This window comes from Emydura macquarii, unplaced genomic scaffold (assembly GCF_026122565.2).
Source record: "Emydura macquarii macquarii isolate MOO-44397 ecotype Brisbane River unplaced genomic scaffold, CSIRO-AGI_Emac_v2 contig_705, whole genome shotgun sequence".
In the NCBI taxonomy this organism is placed as follows: Eukaryota; Metazoa; Chordata; order Testudines; family Chelidae; genus Emydura; species Emydura macquarii.
In genome coordinates this window covers 3,984,111-4,002,919 of record NW_027130842.1, presented here as the reverse complement: position 1 = coordinate 4,002,919, position 18,809 = coordinate 3,984,111, and the positions used below count along the sequence as shown (strand labels likewise).

The following is an 18,809-nucleotide window of genomic DNA, read 5'->3' as shown; positions in this document are numbered from 1 at the left end:
AGCTTCCACCAGCTGATAAAGTAAAACAAAATTCCTTTTTTACACCAATGTTTGCTGACCATCTGCAGGTGGTTAGGTTACTTGAATTAGTCTTCGGTAACCAACAAGAAGCCTGCCTTCATCCTTGGAGGACTTGCAGCTCAGGCTGCACCATTGGAAGCATGAATGAGGTCGAAGGGATAAATGTATTAGTTATGCAGACAAAAGGAAATTAAGGTGAAGCTAAGGTTAAGAGCACGTATTGGTAACTTACGGTTAAAGAACCTTACAAGAATGTGTAATTAGTTCTAAAGAAAACAGGCTATCAAAAAGGCAGGAGCTTCGGTCAAACCATTTGTAAATTAAGTTCTATCTACTGCATTTGCTCTCTGCTTTCCGTTTTTTGCTACAGAGTCTCTCAATAAAAACATAGAAGCCTTATTGAACTCTGGTGAACCCTTCTATTTTTAGGCGGTCCATAATTCAGGAATTCATGGGTCAGTTCACTTCAAGTGTGGTAGACCTAACCGACCGACTCAGAGGCCAATATATCTTGTGGCTTTTTTTGAGGGAAAGGAGCAAAATTGGAGTTAAATTGGGAACTCGGTTTTAACTTTAACTATGGAATGGTTACTGTATCGCTGCAGGACAGAAAATCTCTTATGTATGACTTATTGTTCTGAAACATATTAACCCCCATCCCAAAAAAGCAAACAGAACAAAAAAAAAATCTCCACAGACATAACCTGGCACTTTGAAATATGTAGAGTACATGCTTGTGGTATATGGCAGAGTTAAATTGTCAGTCTGGGCATAGTCTTTTGAAAACACAAGAAGATGGCATGTTTTCTGTACCAGAAAAATGTAATTAGAATGTACTCTTCCATATCTTTCCACTATTTCTCCTACATATGTCCCAAGTTCTGTGGCCTGTGTTGTGCAGGAGATCAGACTAGATGATCATAATGGTCCATTCTAACTAGGGATGTGAAGGTTAACCGTTCAAATGGCAATCAGTCAAATGGCAATCAGCTGTTTAAACGTTTTAAACAGCTGATTACCATTTAAAGGGGGGAGGAGGGGGAGTGGCAGTCTGGCTCGGCTTCCTGAGCGAGAGCAGCTGGGCAGCTCTTGCTTGCCATGAGGCTTGGAGCCAGGGAGGGAGAGGGGAAAGAAGACAGAGAGCTGCAGCTGGACTCTGCTCAGCTTCCTATGAGTGAGAGCTGCCCAGCCACGGCTCTGCACGCGCAGCGGGGTGGTGGTGAGGGAGAGCTGCAGCTAGGCAGTTTTCACTTGGCACTGGGGAGCCGAGTCCAGCACGACTTTCTCCCCCCCCCCCCCCCGTGTTTAACCGTTTAAACGTTCTATTTTTAGAACGTTTAAATGGGTTTTTAATTAAACTAATTTTTACATCCCTACTTCTGAGCTTGTAGTCTATGAGCAGCTTCTATTTTGGCACTTAACCTCTATGGAACAGATGGTTTTCATAGACTTTAAGGTCAGAAGGGACCATTATGATCGTCTAGCCTGACCTCCTGCACAACACAGGCCACAGAACCTCACCCACCCACTCCTATAATAGACCCCTAATCTATGACTCAGTTATTGAAGTCCTCAAATCATGGTTTAAAGACTCCAAGGTACAGAGAAGCCACTAGCAAGTGACCCGTGCCCAATGCTGCTGAGGAAGGCAACAAAAAAAACCCTGGGCCTTTGCCAACCTGCCCTCGGGTAAAATTCCTTCCTGACCCCAAATATGGCGATCAGCTAAGCCCTGAGCATGTGGGCAAGACTCACCAGCCAGGCACCCAAGAAATAATTCTCTGTAGTAACTCAGAACCCGCCCCATCTAACATCCCTTCACAGGCCATTGGGCATATTTACCGCTAGTAGTCAAAGATCACTTACTTGCCAAATTAGGCTGTTCCATCGTACCATCCCTTATCAAGCTCACTCTCCTGATCAGTCTGTAGAATATGAGAGGGGATGAAGGGCTGTGAATTAAGTGCAGTTGCCCATACACTCAAAATAATGCAGACGTTGAGATCAAGAACCGTTGATAGGGAAGATGTTCAGAAGTTGCTGAGGCCAAGCACTCTATGTGGTGTTGGGGGGGGGAGGGGAGGCAGAGTGAGTGAGAAAAGAGAACTGTCCTCTGAGAAGTGATGTGTTGAATGAAATGGTCACAATTTTCCCAGTGCATAAGCCAAAATCATGTGAAACACTCGTTCCCTATCATAAGGGTGTGTGAGGAAGCTCCGCCCTCTCAATTCCCCTCACACATTAAACCCCATCACTACACCAGTGGTTCTCAATCTGTTTACCATTGCGTTGTGGGCTCTGTGTGTTATGTGGGCCGCATCCACACAATATATATATACTGCCTGTATGGTCTGGGGGAGGTCACATGGGCCACAGCTGTGTGCTGACCGAACCGTAGGTTGAGAACCACTGCCCTGTGGACACCAAGCAGCATGTCCGTAAGCCATGGTGCAAGGAGCTATGCTCGCAAATTGGCAGGGCTGATTTAATTATTACCAATTTAAACCTTGTTCCCCTGCTGGAAGACAACACAACCAGTCTTGATAATGTACTTTGCCTGATTAACTGCACCTGCTGACCACCCCCAGAGAAAAACAAGAGGTTACATGCCTACTGATATAAATGGCAGATCATTTCTGGTATATCCCCGCAGACGTATCCCTTCATGTATACGCCTCCGCTCTTTCCCCTGCCTGTGTGTCTTGTGTAAAATTCTCTTATTTTCCTAGCCCTTTTGTTTTTATTTTGGACATTGTGCTCGGTGGTGGTTAAGAAATGGTGGCTTCATGCTGTATGTCTAATGAATACTAGAGTTTTTGTTGCCTTTTGAGATCTGAAATGTGCCGGTATAAAGCTGTGATTTCCACAACCTTCTCTGTACTATTTCCTTGTTTTCCCCTATTGTGGGGAAATCAGTTGAAGAACAAGGGGGTGGAGGGGAGAAGCTGAGTGAGAGCCTGACACCCCAGAATAGCCACTAGTTGGTGGTCAGGGATGTGAGTTATCCGGGATCAAGATCCTGCTCTGCCTGGTTTTAAGAAGGGACTTGAATCTGGGTTTCCCGCATCCTAAGTGAGTGCCTTAACCACCAGGCTGTTGTCCCTCTGTCACAGATTTAGCTGGACACCCCCTCTTGGAAACTCCCAGAGTGCTGCGAGGTAACCAACTGCTGGATCCTGTGTCTTTTAAGCCCCATGTAGTCTGAACAGAGTCCAAGCTCTTCCCCTGTCTTGGGGTCCCTAGGCATCCTCTCAGGATGCAGATCCTCTAGCACCCCTCCTGACAGCTTAGATCCCACAGTCCAAAACTATCTGCTCTCTAGTACTAATGCTTTTCCCTCAGGGTCTCCCACACCTTAAATACACCTTCTCCCTGGGCTGCAGCTTTGTGGGCATTCTGGGTCCACCGGTTAAGTCTTCAAGGGCATGTGATGGGTGTAACACATACAGACAGACTTTGTACATGATCCTAACACCATTGCTCCTTACTTCACAGCATGAGAAATACACAGATCTGTAAAGAATAAACTTACATGCCTCCCTACCTTAGTTTCCTCACCAATTCTGAACATTCTTTGGGCCAGGGACAGAATCCTCTGAGGGAGAAGGGGGAGAGGAGTGCAGGTCGTTCTTCTGCAGAGCATGGCTTGTCTTCCCAACTGTTGGTTCCCCTCCTCTCCTTCCCCGGCAAGTCAGCTTGCTTTGTCCTTCGTTGGTCCTGCAGCTAATCTGGGCCCCTTGCTATGAAACATACCATTCCCTTCCCCTCTTCTGCCCAGAACTTCCTGTGTGGCTCTGAGTGTTCCCCCTTGACCCACCCAGCCTCAGTAGTTTTTTTAAAAGGCTAGCATCAACACCTTCATGTCTTTGTCCTGCCTTTTTGGATTTTCCACTCTCCAAACAGCAGCCCCTACAGACAAGATGGATAAAACTGGTGGTTCTGGCTTCAGTTAACCCATTGTCCCAAGATGCTTCCGCTCGTATAGGTGGTCGATGAGTGCTAATGACCCTCCGTTGTACCTGGTGAGGGAAGGATGTGACACAGCCCTTGTGAGCAAAGGTGGGAACCACATACATCTAGAGATATTTAATGCCACAGCAATTTTCACAGTAACAACTTCATAATAACAACCATAATTTGTAAATTATACTGACAGATTCCCAAATCGTCATCCCTCTCTTCCTAGACAGATTTCTCATTGAAACATTTCTGCAAAACACGTGTTTTGATAAAATGGCACTTTTCAACAGGAAAAAGTTTAGTTGAAAAAACATTTTTTTTAACCAGCACTGTGGACGTAGAGCTAGAACGTGAGTCATGTTTAATAATAATGCTATGTGTAACACCGACAGACCCTGGTAATCAGCGGGCTGGATCGAACCAGTGACCTCTGAGCCTCTACTGCATGAACTAAAAAGCCATATATATGGTCCTTACCTAAGGCTGTAGCAGACTCATCAATCTCTAGCTGGGCTAGTGCCACTAGAGGGGGACAGAGCACCAGAATAAGCAGGCATGGGTTAAATATGCACTTACATTGCACCTTTCATCCAAGATCTCTTAACTGCTTTTGCTAACTTTAATTCAGCCATACCAGTCTCCACCCCCATAGGATAAGAATTACTATCCCAGTTTTGCGGATGTGTGAAAATGAGGCACAAAGAAATAAAGTGACTTGCCGAATGTGGCATAGAGTGATTCAGTAGCAGAGCGAGAAATGAAGCAGTAAATGTGATTCCCTGTTGCCTGCTCTTACAAAGGGTCAGCTATCCCCTTTTGCTCCGCAGGTTGCAACACAACACAGTTTGACTCCTTCTATTTGGCCTTCTCTGGCTAACTTAGACCTGAGTCCAGCATCTCCTCTAGGTGATGGGACTAAGAAACACAGGTAGGTTTCTAGGCAGACTCCATTTTGCTTAGAACTATGAGAAAGGAAGCAAATGTATCAGACTAGTTGTGTCAAAATGGAAATAGAAAACTCCTTTACTCTCCTTTCTCTGCACACTGAAGGCTGGGTTCTTGTTGAGTTGTTCCTTATTCCATAGATTATCAACCTGGAGTCTCATACAGGTACAGGAAGGTCATGACCTTTCTTTATGGCTAGATAGGAGTGTGGTGGGGGGGTGGGGGAGGAGGATGGCAGGAGAATTCTGAAACTGTAATTATAAAAGTATGTAAAAGGTTGAGAATCACTGCCTTATCCCACTCCGCACATGGCAAGGTACTAACATGGTTTCATATCTCAGTGCAGACAAGGCCTAAAGTGGCAATTTTTTGTTTTGCATTTTTAAGGAGTTGTGTGGGGTTTGAGTCCATGGTTTCAAATCATTAGAGAACAACATGGCTAAAATCCTGCACAACACTCAAAAATATTGTGGTAAATTGTTTCTGGACCACTGAGTGAATGTTCATTGCCATAGGAAAACTATGTCTCAATAACTAAGTATCATCTTCTGTTGCTCTCATTCACGTGTCCTCTTTAGCCCAGAATGGAAACAAGCTTTTTGTTTTTGTTTTGTATGTGTCAGCCAAGGGTTTTTCAGTGTGTCATTTATTGGAAGATAATCAGTGTGTGTGTGTCCACCATGCATTTTAATGTGCATTTCAGGGAAGCTACCTGTTCTTTTTGAGCCACTGATGGTCTGACTATGTTAAATTCTAGTTATTAAATGTGTGCTGTTTGGTATTTTTCTTCAGCGTAAACGAGGTAATCTGATCCTGCCAGGCACACTTCCCTTTCCATGCACCTGACTCTTTTAAGTGTGATTTGCCTTCTAGCTAGTAAATAAAACTGTAGCAGAATAATTCCATGTTTCTCCTACCTTACTTAATCATGACATCCTTACTTTTCATTTTAGCACCATTATTGTCAGCACAAATGTTATCATTATTATTTTATTGTAGTAAAAGACAGTCATCCTGAAAATAAATCCCATTGATTTCTGATGCAAAGTATTATTTAAGTGTAAATAAATGTGATAAAGGTTTTAGAACAGGTGATGGTGAGAGTGAAGCTTTTATTAACACTAAGCATCACTAATACAATTCAGTTGTGTCAATTAACCGGATATAATTTGATAGTGAAGTTCTTGCAGAGCAATGATTTTACATTTAAAAAAAATTTCTTACAGCATCGTCTGGATAATCCCTGGATAATCTTTTGTTTTTCTACATCACTCCCATTATGATGATTTCTTACCTAAACAAAACAAAACACCTTTCTCCCCCTGCCCCTTCTCCCCTTCTCCTTTCCCAAATCAGAGACCCTTCATTCACAATTTTATTCATTCTCCTCTTCGTCCTTATGGTAAATCCTTTATTTCTTTTGTCCTTCCTCTTTGTGCGGCTTCTATGGCTAAGGAATTCCTGAACACATTTAGAAAAGTTGGTAACAGATTCCTTCCTTGACATACAGCAAGTCCTAGAAGATTTTACCCTTTGTGTGCCCTTAACAAGTCAAACAAAAGATAAGATTTACTTATTCATGATTTAGTTTTGTTTGTTCCTTTACTTTCTTAAAGTTGCTGGTAAACATAGTTTTTTATGATAGGCACTTCGCACCTGGCAGGGAGCATTTATTTATTTATTCACCCATCTTTACAAAAAAGAACCTTAAATACTTGAGAATCTTGGTTTGCAATAAACTCAGTCTCCATAGCATGAGTTCTTAATTTGTTTCCAGTAATAGCAAAATGATATCTGTACAAATGCACCTACTGCAGGAGTGTAAATAATTTTGAAATATTAATATTAATTTAGGATTATACTTTTGGTGAGCTTCAGTTAAATAAATGATTGGGTTTTGGCCTCTGTTTGATTTCAGATGATTAAATTTTTAGTGTATATAATTGGGTGCCTCACACAGGGGAGATGGTGCTTTAGGGTAATTTTCAGAAAAGACTAGATGCATGTAGAAACCAATTTCAAGTGTCGCCACAAGTGTTTTAAGCATTTACAAATTATTTTTATTAATTTAAATTTTCACAGTTGCGGGAAATTATGGGGTGTGTGTCAGACAATAGTTATTTAATGACGGTAGATGTTGAGATTAAAAAAGTTAGTTTTATAATTGTTAAAATACTAATTGTCAACATTTTATGTAAAAATGTGCAAAGTAAATGTGCTTCCATCAAACTCTTGAGTTCTCAAGCACCATTTTTTTTTTGTTGTCTATCTGTAAATTTTTGTTTTCATCAATGAGAATAATTTTTTTGTTGGTTTGTGTGTGTATGGTGAAACCAACGTTTGCTGACATCTGCCAATTAAAACTCTAATCCTTCCAGACCGTCTTACAACTAAGGCTGACACATTTCTGCTCACTGGGTTCCTGGTGATCAAGTGCACTGTGGAGGGAACACATTGGATCTTTGTGAGATAGGGTTTAAAAGGTGCTCATTTAACCAGTCAAGCAATGGAGCAGTATTAACAATAGCGGCGACTGGATAGTACATCCTCCTAGGAAAGGATATCTGAATAAGAAAAAGAGAATATAATATAAAAAACAATGTAGTAGCAATCTTTGTTTCATATTTTTGGTAAGAAATGTGTACTTTTAAATATACTTTTAGAATTTATTTTAAGTTGATCAACTTTTGGGTCTATATAACATTGTTTCCCCTCCCAAGAACATCCTAGAAAGTAAATGAGTTCAGGTATATACAAGAAACTCCATTATGTGCTTGAACAATCTTTCATGTCTGTAAATGCTTTTTTTGTTTTAGGGCTTGTCTTCATTTACCTCCGAGATTTGGCGGCAGTCAACCGGAGTTACGCAAGCTACGCAAAAAACTTGCGTAACTCCCATCGACTTCTCTGCTTCTCTTCTGCGCGCCGTCTTCACTGCACTGCGCCGACGGGAACAGTGTTCCCATCGATGCAGCGCTACGCTACTTGAGGAGGTGGTCTTAATATGTCGATTCCTGGATCGACTGAGCGGGTCTTCACTGACCGCTCAGTCAATCCAGAGAAATCGATCTGACAGCGGCGAATTTGTCGCCATCAGTGAAGACATAGCCTTAGTGATTAAGAAAACAGAAGTCTTTGAAAGTGTGTTTTTTGTGGCTGTGGGTATTTGTGCATGTGAAATAATGAAACGGTGTGGTGGTTGTTTTCAAAAGTTGCCTTGGAATGAGGGCCAAAGTCCTGTACTTACATATGTGAATAGTTTTATTACACACTTGCTGAAATCATGCTGAACTTAAAGTTCCCTATCTGCAAACTGTTTGCAGGATAGGATAAAGATCTAATTTTTAGATTACTTATGTAGTAAATATTTACTATCTGAGATATATCAGCAATCACTGTGGTGGTGGTTCTTTACAGGGCTTTCTTTCAATTGGAAATCTAGTCTTTAGTTTCAATACACCTGCTTCAAGGTCCCCCACCCAATTTTGTAGATTTATAATCAAATTTTCCTATTTTTAAAATGCTCTTTTTCCTCAGTTGTTTTGTGGGGGAAATGCACAAAACAGAAAAAAAGTCTCTAGTGAAACTGATTGTATATAAAGTGCTATCAAATGTGCAAAGTAAACAGAAAATAGAGGGAAAAGTATTTTTCTCTAATATTTCAGCTACAATAAGATTTTGTGTTACTTATCACAAGAGTTGGCAATATAATTTTAGTGTGATTTTTAAATTAATGTTGTGACTTTAAATACACCCATGTGGACTTCCTGTAGCTGACTTTTTTTCTTGTTACTGATGATGTGAACATTGTGTTTTTTGTTCTGGCATCTCTGCGAGCTTTTCTTGATGGTAGACCTGCCGAGAGAGTGACAGTTATGTTTTGCAACTTGGTAGCTCTGTGTTTGAATGCACTTTGTAGCCCAGTAGCAGCTGAAACATGATAGAATGCAGATGGAGTAGAAATAGTCCAAATCCAGATCCTTGACAATTGTGAATTTGACAGCTCTGATTTATGGCATCAGTCATTTACTTTTAGGGAAATGGGGCAAGTTGGAATGAATGTTTCCAGAGTAAGAAGTGAGGTTTTATTTGTGCTTTCTCTTTGTAAATATTCTTTTTAAAAAGAAAAATGTAAGTCTTTTTTATAATCCCCTTTCTGTTTACGATTTATAATAATCCCTTTGGAAAGTTGAAATTTCAGTTTTCTTAAACTTTTTCTCCATCCAGTTTTTTTTTTTTAAATTATTATTAGGATAGCTTACGAGTGCTGGACTGTTGATATTTGATATACATATTTAACAAAACAAAATAACAGTGGAATATTTGGTAGTTGTCATCAGGGACTGGCATGCAACAAATTCCAGTGATTGTGCACACAGGAAAAAGAATGAAAGACACACTTTGACTTCTCAAAGTCCTTTTTATTTTTAAAAAAATACCTTCATCCATCTAAAGTATGGATAACAGCCTTGGAAAGGCAGATCCAAGAAGAGAAGTGGGCAATTTAAGAATGGCTATCCATGAACTTCATTATCAGGCCTGCCCACTGAACACTTCACTAGAAATAATGCTTTTATGAGAGACAGCAGGGGCAGCTGGAGTTACATCCCATTATATTCCATTCCTGTGGTAAAAAATTGTGGAATATGCACTTGTGCAGCATTTCTTACTAATAGCTGCCAAGTTTTGTGCCATTCTAGCTATGTGACATTTTATTCAATTAGTTTAGTGAGCTTATTTGCATGTAAATTCCACATAACCATAAACTTCAGCACTTCTGTGAGTTAGGGAAGTATGACTATTCCTGTTTTACAGATAGAGAACTAAGGCCTTGTCTACACTGGCATTTATGTCGGCAAAATTTTTGTCACTTGGGTGTGAAAAACACACCCCCCTGAGTGACTGACATAAGTGTTGCCAGAATAAGCGCTAGTGTGCACAGCACTATGTCTGTTGGTGATGCTCTCCCACTGACATAGTTACTGCTGTTTGTTGAGCTGGTTTTATTATGTCGGTGGGAGACCTCTCTCCCCACTACATGAGCGCTTATGCCGGCAAAATGTACATCACTCGGGGGTGGTGGTGGTGTGTTTTTACACCGCTGTCGGTGGCAAAATCGCTGCCGTCAGATCGATTTTTCCGGATTGATTGAGCGGCAGTGAAGACATGCTCAATCAATCCATAAGTCAATCTATTAAAACCATCTCCCAAAAAAGCATAGCGCTGCATTGACCGGAATGCATTTCCCGTCAGCGCAGCACAGTGGAGATGGCACGCTAAAGGGAAGTAACGAAGTCGACGGGTTGACTCCAGTCCATTTTGCCGGATTTTTTGCGAGTTTTGCCAGCAGTGTGGACCTAGTGTAGACAAAGCCTAAGACACAGAGACACTGAATGACTTGCCCAAGGTGACTCAGTTACAAGCCCAGAGAAAATTTGTGGTAGAGCAAGATCTCTCAAGTCCAGGCTACCATCCTTAGCACTGGACCAGCCTTTCTCTCATTCAGTCCTCCCACATGTCGTCATTCACCCCTTTCTACCTGTCTACCTGTCCTGGGCCCCCCATTCAGCCTTCTTATCTGTTGCCCACCCACTGCTGCCCCTGCCTACTTTGGGGTGTCAGCATTGACCAGGCACACAGAGTAGGTGTGACAGCAGCGTCTGTTGGCTAGAGTTGGGAACTGCAGCTCTTTCTTACATGCCATCACGGATGTCAGCAGATCCATCCTGGACTACAGGAATGCATAGAAAAGCTGCAAGTGCATGAATGTCCTACAAGACACTGGGCAGCCTTGCGAGCTGGATTTATTTTTCCTCTGAGATGGTGTTTTTGGCAGAAAAGTTCTCCAGGTGTACAATAAAAAGGGACATTTCTACTTTGTCATATGGCTATTTTGGGGATTGGTGATCACTGAACATGCTTTAGAGAAAGCTGGAGAGGAGTGAGGATTTCTTATCTGGATGAAACATATGCAAGATATTCTTAGTATTTGTGTTTGTTGGTCAGACTAAGTTATGAGGGATGGCTTGAACATTTAAAAAAAAAATAGACTCTAGAGATACCTGTTAGGCTTTGTAATCTGTCTCCCTGACAGTGCAGGATTGTTCCCTACTGTACATTGAATAATGGTTTGTCCAGCTGAGTTTATACTATGCCAAGTGATGGGACTTCTGCTACTTCCCTCTGGAAACCAATCCAAAGATAAAGCATCTACTTTGCCAAGAATTTTTTTCCTGTTGTTCAGTCTAAATTTTTCTTTTTGTAAATTCCCCTTAGTCAAGTTATATTTATTTGACACTTTAAATTGTTTCTCATAAATCAGCTTCTCCAGGCTCTCGCAAAATTTATTGCTCTTTTGAGTTCCTTCCAGTATCTATCTGTTAATGAGATGCCCAGGAGGGAATGTGCAAATCATGTATAGTTACATCAGAGCTGTATAGAAAAGGATTGTTAGAACCATAACAGAGATGGTTTTATCCAACTCATGGCAGGCTGACGCACAGCTGGGTGCCTCAGAACAGGCAACTCTACAGGGCTGGAGCAGTTTCTAACTTGCTGTTTGTTTCTCTTGTACCATACAGGGCTATTACGACTGCTTCTCTCCTTGCTCTCTATTGCTTTGGCTTTCTGCCTAACTGCAACAATGTGTCAGGTGGAGATGAGGAGGAGGCCAATGGAAGCCTTCGCATCCATGCTGTCAGAGTAGGATCAATACACTCCCCCTTACATTGGAACTTGTATGTTGAGGAAGAGAGAGGAGGGAACACGGGGGAAAAAGCAGACATGATCTGTCTCCCCGACTCTGCCTCCCTAACTACTTCCCTTCCACTACTCATTCTAGGCCAAACTCCCTGGGGAGTCTCCATCTCTCTAACCCTCTAGAAACTCCTCCATCCTCCTTCACAGTCTTGTTCCTTTCTTTGCTGGAAACTCTCCATCTTCTCCCCTTGAGAATGTCCATTTCTCCCAGCCCAGCTAGGGACTTCCCCACCCTCCCTCCAATGACAGCTGGAAGGGGAGCCAGTCCACTGTAGTTGAGGTACAGAAGCTGGCCTGCCAGATGCCCAGAGTAGACATAGGAATACTGAAGATGGCTGTGTCATTCCTTGCAGAGGGGACTCTGAAATCCTCAAACCACTCTTGCATGATATGAAGCCCTTGTGTGTGCAGCCTCAAAAGTGCATTGGCCATTTTTTCCTGGCGTATCACATTACAAATTCATATCTACATTTGCATGTCTAATTTCTCTGTTTGCGTTATTGCTTCCCAAGTCTCTCCATCCCACTGCATATCTGTGATTCTCCCCTGCACTCCCACCCCCAGATGTGCAAAGCTGCCTTTTTTCCAAGTTAAATATCATTCTGTTTTTTTTCTGCTCAAAGTTTTTAATTTTTCTCTAGGACCCCTTGCATTTTTTCGCAGTCCTCACCGGAGTTCGCAGTGGCTCCCAATTTAGAATCCCCTGTGAATTTCATTAATGTTCTGGTTATTTCCCCTTCCAGGTAATTTAAGGAATAGATTTAACAAGACTGGACCTAACACTGATCCTTCTGGTACCTAATTAAATGCCTCCCCCAACTTAATAGTTTAATTGGAGCTCTTTCCGAAGAATCAAAACAGCAAATGATGCAAATCCTCTTAAAACAGCAGTTATGGCAACCAAAGGAATATGTTTTTCTTAGTTTCATTTCTCAGATAAAACGTTGTCAAACCTTGAAATAGGGCTGCATTCTTCCCATCAGAAAAACAGGTTAAGCCAATGGTGCACAAACTTTTCCGGTTGTGTCCCCCATTACCATTAACCGAATCTGTCCATGCCTCCCCTCCCCCTCCATTATTGCACAGCCAGGCCTTTCTCAGCAGTGGAGCTTGAGCTGAAGGCGGAACTGGGAATGGAACTGGGGATGGGGGAGGAGCTGGTCTGGGAGCAGAGTGGAGCTGGGGCTAGGGTCAGAGCAGGGTTGGGGGTGCAGCTGGGCCTGGAGGCGGAGCAGGACTGAGGGCTGAATGAGGTTGGGAGCGGAGTGAGGCTGGAAGCATGGTGCAACCTCCCGGCCTGTCCCCCATGAGGGCTGGCCCTGCCTGGAGGCAGAGCAGGACTGGGCGTTGAATGAGGTTGGGGGAGGAGCAAGGCTGGGGGCAGAGCAGGGCTGGAAACATGGTGCTTCCTCCCCCTCCCCCATGGGGGCTGGCCCGGGCCTAGCCGTGTACCACCTGAACTGTCCTCCGTTTCCCCCATGTTCCCCCACAGTTTAGGGACCATTGGGTTAAGCTAAGTGAGCTCTGTCTCTCAGTCGTGGGATGCACCATCATAAGGTCTACCCCACTTTTCTGTTAGAGAAGTTTATTCCAAAGTTGTAACTCGCTGAAGTAACTTGTGTGTACGGTAACACATACTGAACAATGATAGTATATGGCGAATGGGATTCTGCATGCTATTAGTGCTGCTTTGTCTGTGGTTTCAAGGTGTATGCACCATTTCCTATGTTGGTTTTTGGGGGAGAAGCTCCAGAAGATAATTGGTGTATGCCTGTGCTTCTGTGTTTCACAGTGGGATCTGAATTGCAGGAGTTTTACATACCTGTAAATAATAAATTTAGAGCTCCATTTGCCAGTTATACAATGAGGTCACTTACCCTGAACTCTTAATTGCTCCTTACCGCATACAACTCTTTACCATCTAAGGATTCATCTGCACCATAAACAAAGGGATGATTACTGTAAGAGTAACCATGCCCACACTAGATTTTATCTAGCTGTGCGGGTAACAGCAGCAGGGAAGACGTGGCAGTGCAGACCAACAACTTGAGTACGTACCCATGGTCCCCAATGGATTTGTACTGGGTAGGGTGACCACCAATCCTGAATTGGGTGGGACAGTCCCGAAATGCAAAGTTCAAGTCCCGGTCCTGGGATGAATGACATGAAATGAAATGATAGCATTTGTCGTGGATTCCCTGCAGCACTTCTCTGTGCATGTCTGAGGCTCGGGTGGCGCCAGCCTCTTCCTCTTGTGGAGTTGGGAGGCTGAGGTGAGCCTTAGCCCCCCCACACCCCCTGACCACGAGACCACGCCCCCCGGCTCCTCTTTGCCCCGAGGTCCCACCTCCTGGCCAGGCAAGAAGCTGAAGTCGGGCAGTGGTAAGAGCCACCCAGGGAGACTGGGCCACTGTGGGGAGCCCTGGACCTTCCACCTGCCCTGGGCAGTGGAGACACATGCCAGGGGCTTCTCTTGGGCACCCTAGTCCCCACACCCAGAGCAGGTGGAGGGTCTGGGACTCCCCACTGCGGCCTGGGCTCTCTCAGTAGTTCTTACCATGGCCCGATTCTGGCTTCCGTCCTGGCTGGGGGGTAGGCCTTGGGGGGGAAGAGGAAGGGTGGGACCACAGAGGGAGGCGGGGCTCCTGCATGTGTCCAACTTTTATCTTTTGAAAAGTTGGTCATCCTAGTACTGGGGTGGTGAACCCATGCTGAAGCCTGTGCCACCATGTCTTCACTATTACCCACACTAGCTAAATGAAAGCCAGCATGGGTGTGCCTACCAGCATTGCAGTCACACACCTTCATCTGTAATGCCGGTGTACCCTTAGGTTCTGGTTCTGCAAGCACTTGCTGTGGGGCACAGAACTTAGTGTATCATGTTTAGCCCTACATGAGTGGGACCACTCATGGTGGTAAGCACAATACCTGGTAGTAAATGTTTGCAGGATCAGACTCTTACAAAGGCTCAGCACTTCTCGAATACCTGAGCTCAGGGATGTCTCTCTTAGGAGACACAAGGGGGGTACCCCATGCTCCAAAGGAAGGTAAGGCCATGGCTCCCCAGCCCCAGCAGCCTTTGGAGTACAGCCAGTGCTCAGTGGGTAGTGCCGAATCCCTGGAAGTAAGGTAGCAGTGGGCATGCTCCCGCTGTGTGGTTTGCATCAGCCCTACCCCACAGTTATTCCTGAAAGATACAATTAAGCCCTGAATAAAAAGAGTTAAATCCTACAGTCCTTACACAGGTAAAACTGCTGGTGACTGTAAGGGGGGAGGTTTGCTTGAGTAAGAGCTGATAGGATTTGGCTCACAATAAGAATGCTTTAAACTGTAACTTAAATTCATTTGATATCATGTTTGATTCCCTAATTGCTAACCTTCTTTACACAGGATGTGGTGGTCTTGTAGCAGTCCTCAGCTGGCGTTCAAAACAACTATGAGTAGGACTCTAGGGAGATTTTTGGTATGTTGTATGTATGTGTATATGCATATCTAAATACAAACCACACAAAGCACTGGCGGGGGGCGGGGAGAGGAGAAAAGCCATGCATTCCAGAACAAAAAACATTACAAAGAGCAGAGTTAGTAATTCATAACAAACAGTTGAGTTGGATTAGAGTGATTTATTTTTTTCAAATGCTGACCGATTGGTGGCTATAAGCTGCGTCCACAGCAGTGAAAAATGCTGACTGATGAGATAAAACAATTGCACTCAGGCTTATGCTGTACTGGGGTTGACTAAAGAGACACAGACACAGTAGCCTTTTTTCTTTTCTTTTCTTTTCTTTTTTTTAATTAGCAAAGGATTTTTTCAAATTGGTTGGGTGGGGAAATGAGAAATAGGGAGGTGTCATCTGTGCAGCTCAGAAATCAGTGGATTGGGTAGCAGCTTCCTGTAACAGCATGAGCTGGCCTGCTGCCATGCTTTTCTGGCTGTGTGCTTGAATAGGGTAGGCTGGGGAACAGCTGTACCTAGCACTCTGTGTTGTGCTTGGAAAGCTGAACACTTTCTCTCCTCTTCATGGAACTGCCTCAAAATGTTTTGTCTGAAAGGTGAGGGGGCTTCTTTGGGAAAGTTGTTCCTCTGGTTCTAGCCAGCAGGACTATGTTATTTCATAGGGATGGATTTTAGTGTTAAGATGACACTTTAAAGATACTTGCACCTTTATGTGAGTTTATTTTGTGCAGAAATCAGAGAGTGGCATCAGTTTGTTGTTCCTTTTGTTCTTATGCGCAGGCAAAAGACCCACTGCTTCCTGGCTGGAATTCTCTTGTAGGGTACATGAATGTTCACCAGACAAAAGGTCTAGCTTGCTATATGTGTGTCAAGTAAACTTGGGTAGCAGCTTAATGTAGAGAATATTTCAAAGTACAGAAACTTTTGGAATGGTTTATTATGTAAAGCATGTGCACTGGTAATGCTGCTTTGTGAGCTGTATCTGAGACTGCATCTCAATTTAATTATTCCCAAAATTGGACAGGATGTAATGTGTGTCTTGGGGGAAGTCAGAAGGAAATTAGTTTTTGTCATAATAATGCACATACTCAGTAGAAATTAATTCAGCTGTTTTGGGTGATATATTTTCTGGACCCAGAATAAATACTGAGCCATACTAACAAAAAAAGATATGGTGTGTATGCAAGAGAGAAATAATAATAATTAATAAATTGGGCTTTGTAAGATTGTATTCCTGAAAACAAAAGTGTGGTAGGGAGGAGTATTTTTCTTCTCTATCAGGTCTGTATTTTAGTACTTCCTCAGAAATGATCTTGCTGCTGCTGTCACAGTTTGCTGAAGTGTAGTTCCTGAAAGCTGACTGAGCAAAGAGCTGTTGGGGTGAAGTGTTAGGACTCTGACACAGATTTAATTTTCCATGGGAGAGAACAGTAAAATTAATATTTTATACACACACTTACTTTTCGTTTGGTAAGAACTTCTTGTCCATCTTTCAAAGTTGTAATATCAAAATGCTATCAAAATCATACCTACTCTATACCACTACAAATTATTTGTTACTTATTGTATCATGGTAGCGCTTAGAGGCCCTAGGCATGATCTGGGCACCATTGTGCTTGGCACTGCATTCATACATAACAAAAAGATGATCCCTGTCTCCAAAATCCTAGTCTAATTAGTGCCGTTATGTTTCCATAGTTTCTTGATAGAGTCTTAACTGGTTAAAGAACACTGTTTCTCTGTCAATTAGGTTCATTTAAATTGCATATTGGATATGCTTCTGCACATATGAACGAACTGAGAACGTTGTGTTGTGTTCTTTTTAAAAAAAAACTATTTAGAACATTGGGTTTTCAATTCATGACATGTACCCAACTCCGCAGGCCACTGGAATTTAAAAAACAAAACAAACCCAGTGGTTCTGAGCTGGTGATTGTGAAAGCATTCAGTTATTATTTTATGCAGGATATTAGTTACTGTTTAAACAAAGAAACTCTCAGGAATAAGGGTAACATTTTCAAAAGCACAAAAGTCCCATTTCCAAAAGTGTGCTAAGCACCTAGGAGTCTGTCTCATTGACTGTCAATGAAACTGTCTTCTTCATGCCTAAGCAGCTTTTGAAAATGGGACTTAAGCCCTTTCTAAAATTTACTCTTTTTCTACTACAGAATGCACAGAAATAGAACTTTTGTGGGTGGAAAAAAAAAAACAAAAAAACCCCACTCTGTATAATAAAGGACTTGCAAGTCCTGAATATCCCTTGATTTTTAACCAGTGTTTATGTAAATGCTAAATGCAAGGGAAAATGACTCAACATATGAAATGCATTTTATAAGAGTTTTTTCTTGATGGACAGATTGGCAATGTTAAGATTCAGAAGGCTACTTAAGGATGCCCTTTGAGTGGATGGCTGTAATGGATAACTGTTAAAATACGAACAGTGCATTTGTGATTAGCATTATGATCTTTGTCACACTCAGGGAGTGCAATCCAGACCTGTGAGGCCTTGTCACCTACAACTTGAGGTGCCTCATGAAGCTTTCTTGCTATGACTCCCAACCTGAGCTCCTGACAAACAGCATGCAGGTCACACACTGAGTGTCTGTATCGCTGCAGCCTGCCAGCATTCTCTATCTTCCACCAGCCTTGGTTATGAGCTGCACTGTGATCCCAACACACTCCCAGTCCTGGTTTCCCCCAAAACGTGTGTTCTGTACTGTCTATCCCTCTCCTGGACAGTCCAGATATCAAGTCTGTTGACCCAGTAAGGGATCAATTTATAACAGTTTGCTATTTTAATTGGAGTTATCCAATATTTCAGTTTAAACACAGCACTGGATTAGTTTGATTAAAGAAGAATAAAGCAAGTTTATTTAATGACAAGGAGAGATTTTAAGTGAGTACATGGTTAAAGAGAAATAAAGGTAGTAACTAAAACTTAACGAACTAGACTTGGTTCAAGGTAAAATTCTTACCACAGGTTCTCAGCAACATTGCTGATCAAATTTTCAAGTCAGGGTCACTCACCAAAATCCAAAGGCTGGTATTTTTTGTCTCTTCAAGTGAAAAAGGGAGAGAGCGAGCTAGGGAGAGATATCTTGGGGTGTTTTTGCCCTTCATTTTTATAATCCAGTCACCCTTTGAAATCCATTGTCCTGAGAGTTACCCTTGGATAAAGTTAATTCCTGCTGTGAGGTTGGAGTCATGGGGTCTTATGGGGGAAGAGGTTCCATGCTGTGGTTTGCTAAACTGCAGATAGATCTGTTCCTGCTCTCCTCCTTTACCAAAGAATGTCCACTTAACAGGTGATTGCCCATCAATTTTGATGACATCTGGCTAGAGGCATCAACTTGTCCTTTGTCTTTGAGAAACAGGTTTATCCACTCTGCAGACTAGTCTGGTAACCATTTCAGTCATAATTTCAGCTTATGTTCATAACTTTATATATAATGTTGCTACATACATTTCACTGTGATATGATTGACCAGTGAGTTATTAGTTTTTAAATGATACCTCCCAAGGCATATTTTGTACAGAGATTATTACAGTAGCATGTAGGTGTGAATACAGAGGTTCACACAGTCACATCATCATCATCCAGAATTTTTACTGTATGCATGTATCATCTTAGTCAGTTTGGTGATAAGATGGGCTTCCTGTCTTTCCC

At 42.6% G+C, this 18,809-nt stretch overlaps 1 protein-coding gene across 5 annotated transcripts in view; it reads left to right on the top strand.

The window, feature by feature from the left end:
* Nucleotides 1-18,809, top strand: part of NHSL1 (NHS like 1) — a 152,102-nt gene that overhangs the window by 11,458 nt on the left and 121,835 nt on the right. The window contains exon 1 of one of the 5 annotated variants that reach the window (XM_067542311.1): nucleotides 15,623-15,738. The exons of the other annotated variants lie outside the window; for them this stretch is intronic. Within the exon in view, the coding sequence (XP_067398412.1) occupies nucleotides 15,723-15,738 (16 nt within the window). The 5' untranslated portion in view covers nucleotides 15,623-15,722. Of the gene's footprint in view, nucleotides 1-15,622; nucleotides 15,739-18,809 lie in introns of those variants that run through there. 5 annotated transcript variants of the gene reach the window in all.